This window comes from Oncorhynchus kisutch, linkage group LG3 (genome assembly GCF_002021735.2).
Source record: "Oncorhynchus kisutch isolate 150728-3 linkage group LG3, Okis_V2, whole genome shotgun sequence".
In the NCBI taxonomy this organism is placed as follows: Eukaryota; Metazoa; Chordata; class Actinopteri; order Salmoniformes; family Salmonidae; genus Oncorhynchus; species Oncorhynchus kisutch.
In genome coordinates, this window is record NC_034176.2 from 56,324,449 (window position 1) to 56,338,067 (window position 13,619).

Below are 13,619 nucleotides of genomic sequence, written 5' to 3' on the forward strand. Positions count from 1 at the left end.
ATGCTGTTTTCGGTTTCCTCTCTATTGTTTCCTATTCTGTACTAAGAAGGATTTGCAGTGTGTGTCATACAAGAAATGCTGGAGGTAATTACGAAAGAGTATGAATCACACTACAGCTCAGTGCTAAGAGGCATCACTACAGACCCTGGTTTGATTCCAGGCTGTATCACAACCGGCTGTGATTGGGAGTCCCATTGGGCGGCGTACAATTGGCCCAGCATTGTTAGGCTTTGGCCGGGGTAGGCCGTCATTGTAAATAAGAATTTGTTCTTAACTGTCTTGTCTAGTTAAATAAAGGTAAATTAAAATGTAAATTATTTTGAAAATGTTAGAAGAAAATAAACAAGTCACACAATTGTTAATACTATTAGTTGCTTTATCTATATCAAAGCAGATAAAGCACTGCTCCTGGTAGACTCAGTAAATTGATTTTAGAAATTAAGTATGAACCAGATTTAACACATTCATGGAAATGCTAATCCTTTTCCTGCTCAGGGGGCAGTTTACATTGTTCAGCACATTGTACTTTGAAAGTAGATTCGTATTCAGTGCCCTGCACTTCCTCCCACCCCACTAGAGCGTATCTGCAGGGAGCAGGGCTGTCTGGATAGAGAAGAGGTTTTATACCTGCTTAACCCACTTTCACAGTGCTCTGTGGCTGACTGAGAGACTGACTGAGTAAAAGAGAGCAGCGCCTACCCCATGATGCATGTAGTTGCTGAGTAAATACTAAATTCTGGCAGTGATGTGCACTGTGCCAGGGGCTGTGTGTGTTCATGAGGAGACTGTAGAGCTTTTACTGTTGTTTCCACCCAGATTTTTAGCTCTAGTTGTTGTGAACAGGATGGGGGGGGGGGGGCGTAGAGCTAGGTCTGCTGGGTTATGTTTAGCTATAAGGCTGACAACATGTGAAGGTGCTGTGTACTGTGGCCAGCCATGATTCCATTAATAGTAGTGACACGTATCCTGTTTGACACTAAACAGAACTGTGCAGGTTCGTCTGTAGATCTGCTTTGCCAGAGGTTTAAGTAAGGCAGATTGTCGCCTAAAACCGCTACTAGCTACTACTATGCAATTGATCAATTTATATATCTTTTTTTACTCCTATGCTTGTGTATGCTTTTAGAGAACTTATGATTCATTTACTTACCGCCCTCTTGTTCAACCTCTCTGTCTCCACTCCTATCTGAAATACAAAAAAAGAAGCTGCATTGTCTTCAACACTCCCCGGCTAATTGTAATTAATTACTACCATTTAACGCACAACAGCATAGTAAATATCCCAGGATCCCAGATCCTTTACAATTCGCCTGTTGTCCGCCATGATGCCATCTCACGGTAGCTCTGACTTTAACCTCCGCTTCAGGCTCTGGTGAGAGGAACTGACGGGATGACCACGGTTTTATTCACTCTCTGTAAGAAAATGTCTACCATTTACTATTGTCAAGCAATCCTTTCATAATGTAACTAATCATGTCATGCGATAATGTCAAGTAACAATGGAACAGGGTAGATGGATATCGATGTGGTATGAAATCACCACAATATAGTGCAACTGAGGTGGCCTGGTTGCGTTTTTGTTTTAAATCACACTCGTACTTACTGTAATATGCATTCGTCACTCTGTCTCCATGAAGAGCGTTGTCTTGGCAGCGGAGGGTTTGACAGTTAGGGAAATTGACTATAACTATATCGGGTGATAATGAAAGGCACAGGGAAAGGGGTTGTGTAGAGGAGCTACGCGATGTCAGGCTAGGACAGGATCACCGCTCCTCCTTTCCTGTCACACTCAATGTCTCATCAATATCAAGTGTCATCATCTTTCACTCGTTCATCTCAGTATTTTCCACACAATCTCTGTCAGTTTGTTGCCATGTGAAAAGAGTGAAAATATGACCTTGACTTCATTAGACAGCTGTGGTGTGAGAATAATCTCAAAACAATACAGCTCTACCTGACACTTGGTACTTTTGAATTGACTGTGTGGGCGTAACTGCGTATGTGTGGTGATAGGGTCTTTTGAGCAGTGAATAATTGTTGCTGACGCATTGCATCCTCTGGTGGTGATTACTTCCTCACTATTCTTTGTTGCGAAACAAAAGGACAGTTAGTAGCCCCCTAACTCATGGTTTCCCAACCCCCTCCCCAGATGTTTTACATTTGAGTTTTAACCCTAAACTGGCACAACTGATTCAATTAATCAAAGGCTTGGTGATTAGTTGACTAATTGAATCAGGTGTGCCAGTAGGGTTAAAACAAAAATGTGAAATGTCGGGTGGGGCCGAGGAGAGGGTTGGGAAGCCCTGCGTCTAACTGAGAAAGACAACAGAAGTCTACTGCAGGGGTCGGCAGTTCCGCAGGCACCCGGAGTTCCTCGTGCACTTCCTGGTTTTGATTGAACCGACCTGGAAGACCAGGTGTGTTGAATTTAGCCAGTCACTGAGATAATCAATTAGTTCAGTTGCCTAGTTGGAACAAAATCCTGCAATACCTTCTGCACTCTGGGAACAGGGTTGCCTACCCTTGCTACTGTGTGTGTACAGATAGCCCAATGTAATCTGTAGTTCTTTGTGTGTGCGTGCGTGCATGTGCAAACATGCCAGTATGTGTTACAATTACACACACTGGCTGCAGTAGGGAGGCTTTGTATGTGTCATATGGATCTGCCCAGATGGAGTGAGAGGAGAGTGTTAATGTGTGTCTGTGATGGGTTTAGTTCTAGCTCAGAGAGATAGCGAGAAATAAGGGAGAGGGAGAGCGCGGGAGGACTGTGAGGCAAGAGGTAGTGTGAGAGGAATTTCAATCAAGGGCTCAACATGCTGTTTAAATACCATCAGCACAAAAGGGGAGGGGAGACTGTCAAGGGGATAAATCCTCACACCTGAGAGGCTGAGAGGAGGCAGGCAGGCTGGACGGAGGCAGGCTGCTCCAGCCCAACCAGACCTCCCTCCACATGGCTGGAAAGCGCCAGATGTGCCGCTCACATTTCATCCTGTTTCAGAGGAAGATAAAAAATGAAAATATAAAGATGAGGAAGAGATTATGGAGGTAGAGGAAAGCCAGAGTCAGCAGGCCTTCAGCCAATGACGATGCACAGGATCGGGCTTTTATGGAAAAAGATACATCTTAGGGAATGTTGATGATTGATACTGGATGCCATCATTTATAATGGATGCCGTCTATTTATCTTGAGAAACTCAAATTTCTAGTTTTTGTCACATGCCCAAGTACAGTGAAATGCTTTTCTTGCCTTCTCTTTCCCAACGATGCAGTAATCAATATCAGTAGGACTATTAAAAAAAGTAACTTGAACAAAAAAACACACCAAAAAATTGAATTAAGAAGAATGTAAGTAAGCTATGTACAGGGTCAGTTCCGAGATTGGAGATGTTGTATAGAGCTGCCTTTCCCTATAAAAAACACTCACAAAATTTGAGTTTGCTATTCACAAGAAACGTTACCTGATGTGAACCATGCCTCGGACAAAAGAGATCTCAGAAGACTTAAGTTTAAGAATTGTTGACTTGCACAAGTATCTCCTAAAAGCGATGTTCATCAGTCCACTGTAAAATAAATGGTCTATAAATGGAGAAAGTTCAGCAGTGTTGCTAATCTCCCCAGGAGTGGCCGTCCTGCAAAGATGACTGCAAGAGCACAGCACAGATTGCTCAATGAGGTTAAAAGAAGAATCCTAGAGTGTCTGCTAAAGACTTAGAAAAATATCTTGAACAAGCTAACATCTCTGTTGACGAGTCTACGATACGTAAAACACTCAACAAGAAAGGTGTTCATGAGAGGACACCACAGAAGTAGCCACTGCTGTCCACGACTGCACTTCTGAAGTTTGCAAAAGTGCACTTGATGTTCCACAACGCTACTGGCAAAATATTCTGTGGACAGGTGAAACTACATTTGAGTTGTTTGGAAGGAACACACAACACTATGTGTGGAGAAAAAAAGGCACAGCACACCAACATCAAAACCTCATCCCAACTGTAAAGTATGGTGGAGGGCGCATCATGGTTTAGGGCTGCTTTTCTGCCTTTGGGCCTGGACAGCTTGCTATCATCGACGGAAAAATGAATTCCCCAGTTTATCAAAATATTTTGAAGGATAATGTTAGGCTATCTGTCCGTCAATTGAAGCTCCACAGAAGTTGGGTGATGCAACAGGACAACGACTCAAAACACAGAAGTAAATCAACAACAGAATGGCTTCAACAGAACTAAATACACCTTCTGGAGTGGCCCAGTCAGAGTCCTGACCTCAACCCGATTGAGATGCTGTGACATGACCTCAAGAGAGCAGTTCATACCAGACATCCCAAGAATATTGCTGAACTGAAACAGTTTTGTAAAGAAGAATAGTCCAAAATTCCTCCTGAACGTTGTGCAGGTCTGATCCGCAACTACAGAAAACATTGGGTTGAGGTTATTGCTGCCAAAGGAGGGTCAACCGGTTAATAAATCCAAGGGTTCACATACTTTTCCCAACCTGCACTGTGAATGTTTGCACAGTGTGTTCAATAAAGACATGAAAACGTATAATTGTTTGCGTGTTTATTAGTTTAAGCAGACTGTGTTAGTCTTTTGTTGTGACCTAGATGAAGATCAGATCAAATGTTATGCCCAATTTATGCAGAAATCCAGGTATTTCCAAAGAGTTCACATACTTTCTCTTGCCACTGTATATGCCATATGTACAGTATTTGACCCAGGTCTGCTGTACATGGTTTCTATGGTACAGCATGTCATGATGAGGGGGAGTGGGTCTGAACAGAGTGTACCCCTTCATTCCATCTGTTATATCCCTCCCCTGAGATGAGATGGGGAAATAGAGGAGCTTGTGCTTTTATAAAGTCAACCTCATCTGTGAGTCACTGCTTCCCCTCCCATTAAGTATGCCATTTAAAATGACAGCATTCTGTCCCCATTGACAGGGGGATGGCCATCGAGGGCCGTGTGATGAAGTGCCATTTACCCTTTCTTGTCACACGCACAGTAGAGTTCCAGTGAGTGTCGTAGGGGACTTATGACAAAGAGGTCTGACAATGTCACCTAATAAATGCCTGAATTACGGCAATGCAGATGAAACAAAGAAAACATGCGCTATGGGTTTTGACACTCCCGGAGGAGAGCTAGCAGAGGAAACAGCTGATGCTGTGAAGCCAGAGACTGAAGACCATTTTAGCAGAGCATTGGTTCAGATTTTTTTTCTCCCGGCAGGCAGCCTTTGGACTTTCCACCATGTATAATTTGTGAACTACAGACCCTCCCAGAGAAAGTGGGAGGTGGGACAGTTATAGGGCGCACTGCTGTGCCTGCTGAGTGAGCACTGGGCCTTTTGATTAGCCAACCACTGCTTTGCACCGTATGTTCAGCAGCCAAGTCAGCACTTCAGCAGACACACGGGGCTTTCTCCCAAGGCCTCCGCACACCCCAACAAGCATCTGGAGATGACTCGCGTGTGGTTTAAATCTATAACTGGAAAGGAATTGTTGCTATGGTCTCAACAAATTATTTTAAGAAAGTACATCGGACTCATTGTGTGTAATATTTATGCTGTATGTAATTGTCCATTCTTGTTTTGGTTTTTTGAGAGGTTCAGGTCTTTTGACTTCTTGTTTATTCAGAATTGATCATTTTAAGCCTTGACCACGTTTTCTGTACGTACAACTTATAAACAAGTGTCCCCCATCAAAGAAGTAAACACTTTGATTTCAGTCTTTAGAGGCTGTAAGACACATGTGACCATATTGTGCCCTCTGGAGGTCATCTCTGCCTGTGCATGTTTCTTACCGTACTCTACTGTGTTCTCTCAACAAAAAGCATTCCATCACTAGGGAGACCCCCCAAAAGGAAATGCAACTGGCCGACCTACCACATGCCCAAGGACTTCTGCATAATGAAACATATCAAGGTGTGAAAATGGTCTCGGAAAAGCTGTCAGCTTTGTCTAGCTATTACTGAGCATCAGAGAATACCGAATGGTTATGCTAAAAGATGAGGTCCATTGAAGATGACAGTAGTTACAGGACAATAGTTCACATACTGTAGCTGTATGTGGAGTAAGAGATGTGGAACATTTGAGGATGATACAAGATGTCTTGCATTAGCCCGAGATGTCCCAAGACCTTAGCGGCTGATAGCTGTTGTCTGAGAAGGACAACTGTCAGAATCATGAGGGTAGTCTCTGATGAAACCTGTCTCACCATGGCAGCTGTGTGTGTGTGTGTGTGTGTGTGTGTGTGTGTGTGTGTGTGTGTGTGTGTGTGTGTGTGTGTGTGTGTGTGTGTGTGGCATAGAAAGTTATTTGTCCATCAACTCAATGTAGCTGATGGCAATAACAGCAGAGAAAGCTTGTGCCCAATTCTTCTTTGTGGAGCACTAAAGGGCAGCTCATGCATATGCATCACTGACCTTGCCAAATCAAAGCTACAGCAATACACTGACTTTTAAAAAGAATGCAATTCATGTAGAGTCCTTTACACAATCGACTAATTAGAATTCCCATAATAAGCGGACTGTAAAAGGCTGATTTTTAAAACGAAATCATTAGTTAAACCACAAAGAATAAGCGCAATCACTGCATCAGTCCTCAAGGCTTATTAACAGGAGTGCACTGAGCAGATTATGAAATCCCAATGTTGATCCTTTAGTGGTTATTAGTAGTGTTGCACGGTATACCTAAACGTCTGTACTTATTCTATACTATAACACTAAGAACGGTTCGTTACTAGATTTTGTGTTATTTTCAGTACTTCTGATAAATGTGTCTCACGAACCAAGCCTGTCTATCAGCGCAGCCGACCCTGTATTATAGCACTCACCCTGTTTCTCCACTTACTCATTAGCCTGTACTGGGAGTCTGGGCTGCCTCATGTTAGCTCCCACTCATGCTGCGCAGAAGTTTAACAGACTTGAATAATGCGACACGGCATGTAGAAATGTTGAAACTGTTCATTACTGTTTGCGAAACGGGCTAGTCTATTACAGGCTCGAACACTTTACAATGGAAGAAGATACTGGTAGCTTCCAGCTTCGTAAGCAAAATATCTTTGCTAGCTAACAGCTAAAGCTAATATCAGTTCACTACCCTAGTACTTTGTTTGTGATAATATGCAACTATAAGGCAAAATATGCAGTTTTTCCACGCTGATTGCCACCAAAGACATGATTCGCTCACTTATTTGGTCTCTCGCTCACGTCTCTCCCAAAGATTATCTAGAGAGAGCATTAGTAATGGTGTCTTTTTGGAGGCACTGTAACGTTCGTCGTTGGTAGAAAGAGAGGACGACCATTGCGCAGCGTGGTAAGTGTTCATAGCTTTTAATGACGTACTAGAACACTGAACACTGAACACTGAACAAAACAAAACACTAACTAACTAACTAACTAACTAACTAACTAACGAACGAACGAACAGTCCCGTAAGGTGAAAGACAAAAACACTAAACAGGAAATAAGCACCCACAACTCAAAAGTGAAACCAGGCTACCTAAGTATGGTTCTCAATCAGGGACAACGATTGACAGCAGCCTCTAATTGAGAACCATACCAGGCCAAACACAGAAATCCCAAATCATAGAAAAAAGAACATAGACAACCCACCCAACTCACGCCATGAACATACTAAAACAAAGACATAACAAAATAACTAAGAACGTGACAGGCACTATCTCCACCATGGATCGTTGGACAGAGCCTATGGGGAAAATTAATGCAGTTTTTCAAGGGGTTTTGGATTAACGCAGAAGAGGAGGTCTGTGGTAAAAGCAGGCTTATGAGATCTTACACGTCTTGTTCTATGAGATCATCTTCATCAGCTAACGTCACTTTTTGTGAATTTTGAAGAATTGATGTAATAAAGCACATAAAGGCTTCATAATTCATAAAGGTCATATTAACTGACTGCTATTATCTTAAATGGAAGGAAAACTGTTTTTTTTATTTGTCATCTGTAGCCCCATGAATTCAGTCAAAACAAGCTCAATAACTCCATGCATGCACAAACTCCTATTGAATATGCGTTCACCTGTATTGTGGATATGCCTAAACTACATTTCATTTACCCAGTTTATCAATAGAAATTTACCATTGAAATAAATTATTGCCATTCTGTAATTGGACTGGTAAAAACAAGATCAAATTTACTGTATAATTGATTCATTAATGCACACATGGTTGTCTCAGAATTTGTATTTTGTAAATGTAATGATATTGAACTCAAAAGATGTGGCAGGTAGCCTAGTGGTTAGAGTGTTGGGCCAGTAACCGAAAGGTTGCTAGATCAAATCCCCGAGCTGACAAGGTAAAAATCTGTCGTTTTGCCCCTGAACAAGGCAGTTAACCCATTGTTCCTAGGCCGTCATTGTAAAAAAGAATCTGTTCTTAAACTGACTTTCCTAATTAAATAAAGGTTCAAATAAAATACAAAATTATAAACAAAAATGCCCAACAATTAAACAGCAGTAGCTGAGTTTATCTGTATGGTTCAAGTGCCATTCTTTGACTGGCTAATATGCCTACCAAAAGGCCTCCAGCAGGGACTGGGGCTGGGATTAAAAATATAGGACAAATCACACAACACGACAAGAGAGATACCTCAGCCTAAGGCAACAACATAGCATAGCAGCAACACATGACAACACAGCACGCTAGCAACACAACATGACAACAACATGGTAGCAACACAACATGGCTGGAGCACAACATGGTAGCAGCACAACATGGCACAAACATTGTTGGGCACAGACAACAGTACAAAGGGCAAGAATGTAGAGACAACAATACATCACGCAAAAAAGCAGCCACAACTGTCAGCAATACTAAACCTGGTATCGGTATTGAAGTCAAAATTCTGGTATTGTGACAACAGTACTTATTAGTCTTTCATACATATTTCTCTATCTTTTGATTCATTATGGGGGTGGAAAGCTGCAGTGCCTGTAGCAAACAGTTAAATAGGCCTGATGCAGAGGAGATAAGGAAAGGGAGGGCTGACAGGACCCTCACCTCAAACCCAACAAAATATTAAATTAGAGGTGTGCAGTGGTGGGATTATAGATCCGAAGGTAGATGGATGGAAGGGGAAAGTCACCGGCTGGTACATCCACGCTTGTTAAACTAAACACACAAACACAGCGGTCATTCACCACAGCACGTCCAAAAAACTCATGCTTATTGCTCTTCCCCGGAGCTGTGTATTTCACGTGCACAGGTTGGCCTTTTTGCTCAGACACGCCTGTGTTTGGTTTTTTAATTGAGGGCATTTGCAGTTCCCATGTGGCCTCAGAGAGCGTTTGTGGGTGCGTGTCAGATCTATTTCCAAACAGGCTGTTCCATATTGTACTACTGCTTGGTTTGATCGACAACAACAAAAAGATTTGATTTCAATGAATAGAAAGAAACATAAAGGTTGTTTTCCTATGGGGGATGAAATTAAGTTGAAATGGTATTACAGTGAAATGCTTACTTGCAAGCTCTTTCCTCAACAGTGCTGTATTAATATAACAATTGTCAATGCCTGTAATATAATTTTTTTTCAAAGAGCACGGTCAATACTGTACGAAGTCAGATAAAAGTTAAGAAATAATGTACATGATTGGGATTTATATTTATTTGTTAGCGGTTATATTTTCCTTGCGAAGCCACAGTTGGGTGTTTTCGTTTGCTCTGACAGAATTCACATAGACGGTCGGTTACCCGTTGTTCAGATGCAGCACCCTGCAAGAAGTTTGGCTCAGCCTGCCCGTGGCTTTCCCGAGAGGACATTGGCTCACTTTTCACCGCAGTGAGTGTGGGAGAATGGACAGAGGTGAACTCGAGCGGTCAGACTCTGTCCCGTCTTATCAGACGCAGGCAGCAGAGAGGGGGGGGGGCTTTCGCTGCATACGTCAATGGAGTGAATGTGAGGGGAGAATGAACTGCGTCTCATTGTGCTGCCGTCATCATGCGTGTCCTCTCCTATCTCCTGGCTAGGCCCGCGAGGGGCCGCGGCAGTGCCAGAGTCAATGCAAACTAGTCTGAAGCCAGGCCAATTGGCAACTGGAAACTGTTTGTGAATGTGTGTTTATGCACGTGTGCTAATCTGAGGGATTGAGTGTGTGTGTGTGTGTGTGTGTGTGTGTGTGTGTTAATGTGAGTGTGTGCGTGTGCACGGTTCTGCAATTAGCTCTCTGGGCATAAAGGAAAGCAATAAATAATTAGAAACCGTAAAGCATTCTATGAGCCTACCAGAATAGGATTGATGCTCACTGTGTGGGTAAGGTTGCAGATAATTGAGAATGTTTGTGACTTGCTGTGTCAGAACCAGTATAAACCTGTTGTTGGGGGATGGAACAGATGATTTGCCTAGAAGCAGGCTGCTCATGACTGGGGTAGGTGTCCTATGTGCAGTAGCCAGGGGGAATCTGGGACACCTGCCACTTTGCTTGCTGTCAAACTGGAAGCATGTGGGGGGGTGAGCCTTGTGTGTCTTTGTCACAGTGTGAGTAAAACAGTTTCAGGCTGTATTTTATTGGACCAAATTCCCAAGCTGAATTTCAGCACTGGTTCTGCAGGACGCTTAAATGATTGTTCATCTTCATTGACTTTCTGGTAATGTTTAGCTGTGGTAGTTGGTTGTGGTTACTATATAAACATATAATACTAAATCTGTGCCTTTTTTTGCAATAGCAAAGGGATAGATAGAAGTATCCAGGGCACTTCCTGGTATTCCCCAGTGAGGGCTACTCTAACAAATCCTCATGTCATTTTAATAAGGTCTCTAGTCAAAATAAAAATGTGGATACATGGAACATAGTTTTTTTTCTTCAACAATCAACTGGATAATGTACACAGTTTGGATTCCATCATTGCCTTAGTTCAGTGCGTGATGTGGCCATTTTTTTTGTTGTCATCTGATCTATTTTCGGTGTGAATTTAACCTGAGGCAGATGCTGTTCCTCTCTCTTCTCACTCTTTCGGTTCCCATTTACCTCACCACCTCCCTCTGCCTTAAGCAGAAAGCATTTCTGTTACGTTTAAGCAAACAGTGCCTTTATTGCCTATGAAGATAAAAAAATAAAAAACGAAAATGACTGAGTCGGCAACAGAGGGAATTGGGTTTGTATGAGGTAAAGAATATAATTTGTCAAGGACAGTTGCTTGTCTCTTTTTCCTTTGTTTCGTGCTTTTGATATTCTGGCACTGGACAGTTTTTTGTTCGAGTCATCATTATGTATGTACCTCTCTAGCACAGCACAATCCATATGAAAACTCTGAATTCCTTCTGTTGACTTAAATCTGTCTGTCTCCTCTGTCTTGCAGAAGAAGGTGGTGGAGCAGCTGAGGAAAGAGCTGCTGGTTAAACAGGATCATCTGGAGGTCCAGGCCCATCAGCAGCCCCAGCACCCAGTGCAGCCTGATGGGAAGGCCTCTGCCCTGCCTAACCTTCACACCCCACCCTCCCTGCCCTCGCCTGACAAACTGAGCACGCCACAGGTACTTGCTCACACACACACACACACACACACACACACACACACACACACACACACACACACACACACACAGCTGTAATAGTAATCTGTTTGTATGTGTTGTTGAAGGGTAGCGCCATATTCAACTTAGCTTCTCTCCTGGACAGAACACGATGACGATCACCCCGGTCATCGCCACTAAGACGCTACCTCTGGTACTGAAAGCTGCCACCGCTACCATGCCTGCTTCTGCCGTGACACCGCGACCCTCCGTCGCCAAGGTCACAGCCATCAGCAACACGCCCAAGGCCAGCATAGGTCACCCTGACTCACTGAGTTCTCCTATCAACCTTCAGACATCCAGCAAGTTGACCAATCAGGGAATGGAGCCAGTTCGGATAGTCTCCAAGAACACTGTTGTTGTAAGTATACTGTATGTCCCACATGTCACTCACTCAGCTTCATTGTCTGCACATAAAATGAATTTACACTGAACTGTCCCTGAAGTCCTGATTGTGTTAATAGTATATGTCTGATTTGTAAACAAACATTTTAAATCACAGGGCACAGATGGGGTTGCTGTCTTCTTTACATGAGGATAATGTGTCACCGTTTTCTGTGTCGTTGCAGGGGTGTCTGTAAATGCAGATTTCACAAAGAACCTATTTCTCTTTGCTGTGTGAATTGTACATTTATGAGTGTGCTCTCATGGTCTATCTCGTGGAGACTGCACAGCTCTGCGTTTTCACATTCTCTAACGTGTGTAAACGGATGGTTTCATCACAGGTGCAGGCCACCGCCCAGCCTATCAAAGTTCCTCAGTTTATCCCTCCACCTAGACTGATGCCTCGACCTACCTTTGTACCGCAGGTTCGTCCACATGGATCTCCCCTCCCCTCACCCCGCAGCCTCTCTCCAGTAACACTAACAGGGGGCGTTTAGACTGGATATCAGTCCTAGAATGACGCGCTTCTAAGCTTGCAATTCATTAGGTATCATCTGACATCATGTAACATCAAATGTACTCAATTTGAGGCAGTTTGATTGCGTAGCCTACCAGGCTACAATGGTTTTCTATTCAGAGGTCTGAATAGGGATTCTACTGGAGGGGACTGTTGGAGCAAGTTCTTTTAAATTTGCTGTGTTTGTCTCGTGTCCTTTTTTGATGTGTGTTCCTGCATTCATATGCTTTTTGTTCAGGACCGGAGGCTTGGCCCAAGACCTGTTTCAGTGGCATTTTCGTAACCCCTTGCTAACTACCTGGCTTCACTATCTATGTCAGCAGTGTTGTTCCTTACCACGTGCTTTGGCTGTTCCTTCAATCTACCTGCCCAGGGCCAGCCCACCTCCTGCTAACCTTTGTTGTGAATGTGGCATGCCCTCTGTTGTTGCTGCTTCGTGTGTTGATTACAGATGGTTAATGACAAAGCTGTGTAATTGATATGCACTTTTTCTTGCTGTTTAAAAGGCATTGGCCCTTACAATACTGTATACTCACTATCCTCCTGTCTATGTTGTGGGCCAGGTCCGACCAAACCCAGCCACACCTACACCCACTCCCACGGTGCCCATTGCCCCTGTGCCCCCTCCTCCCATGCTGGCTGCGCCTCAGCTCCTCCAGCGGCCTGTCATGTTGACCACCAAGCTGACCTCCACCTCACTGGCCTCCACCACCGGGCCCATCCACCAGGTACGCATTGTAAACGGCCAGCCCTGCGCCAGCATTACCAAGACCCTGCCCTCTGCCCAGCTGACTGGCATCGTCATCACCTCGCCAGCCACCATTACGGCCACCACCCCCCTGGCAACACATCAGACCCTTCAGATCAGAAGCCTCAGCCCTGACACCAAGGTGAGAGCAGGGGGGGAACAAAGAGGGTGCGGGCGAACTTGATTTGTCTTAATTGCATTCATCTCAAAGGATCCAATCAAATGAAATCTTATTAGCTTCCAGGTAATATTTTGAGTAGGGCCTTCGGTAGTATGATTACCATTTTCATTGCTGTTTAACCAAGAAGCAGGCAGCTGTTAGCCTTGCTATTTTGTGTTCATCACAGGCTTCTTACTTAACTCAATTTGGTCTGCATAGGCACCCTGCTTTGTTGATGTGCATGGATAGGTACTTGAGCGGCTGCCACAACTCTCTTCCAGAGAGTGA

At 43.7% G+C, this 13,619-nt stretch overlaps 1 protein-coding gene and 1 long non-coding RNA gene across 7 annotated transcripts in view; one reads left to right on the forward strand and one right to left on the reverse strand.

Moving 5' to 3' along the window:
- The window catches only part of LOC109885457 (PHD finger protein 21A), a 42,282-nt gene that overhangs the window by 19,178 nt on the left and 9,485 nt on the right, over positions 1-13,619 (forward strand). For 4 of the 6 annotated variants that reach the window (XM_020477305.2, XM_020477312.2, XM_031808978.1 and 1 more), the window contains exons 6-9: positions 11,310-11,483; positions 11,629-11,883; positions 12,248-12,331; positions 12,987-13,313. In XM_020477305.2, the coding sequence (XP_020332894.1) occupies positions 11,310-11,483; positions 11,629-11,883; positions 12,248-12,331; positions 12,987-13,313 (840 nt within the window). Of the gene's footprint in view, positions 1-6,876; positions 7,312-11,309; positions 11,484-11,628; positions 11,884-12,247; positions 12,332-12,986; positions 13,314-13,619 lie in introns of those variants that run through there. The other 2 variants (XM_031808986.1, XM_020477327.2) reach the window with 2 other exon arrangements.
- On the reverse strand, positions 1,151-2,126 carry LOC116358248 (uncharacterized). The gene is made up of 3 exons (XR_004206134.1): positions 1,604-2,126; positions 1,304-1,413; positions 1,151-1,186 (listed from the first exon to the last, which is right to left on the reverse strand). It is a non-coding gene; the product is annotated as an uncharacterized LOC116358248 (long non-coding RNA).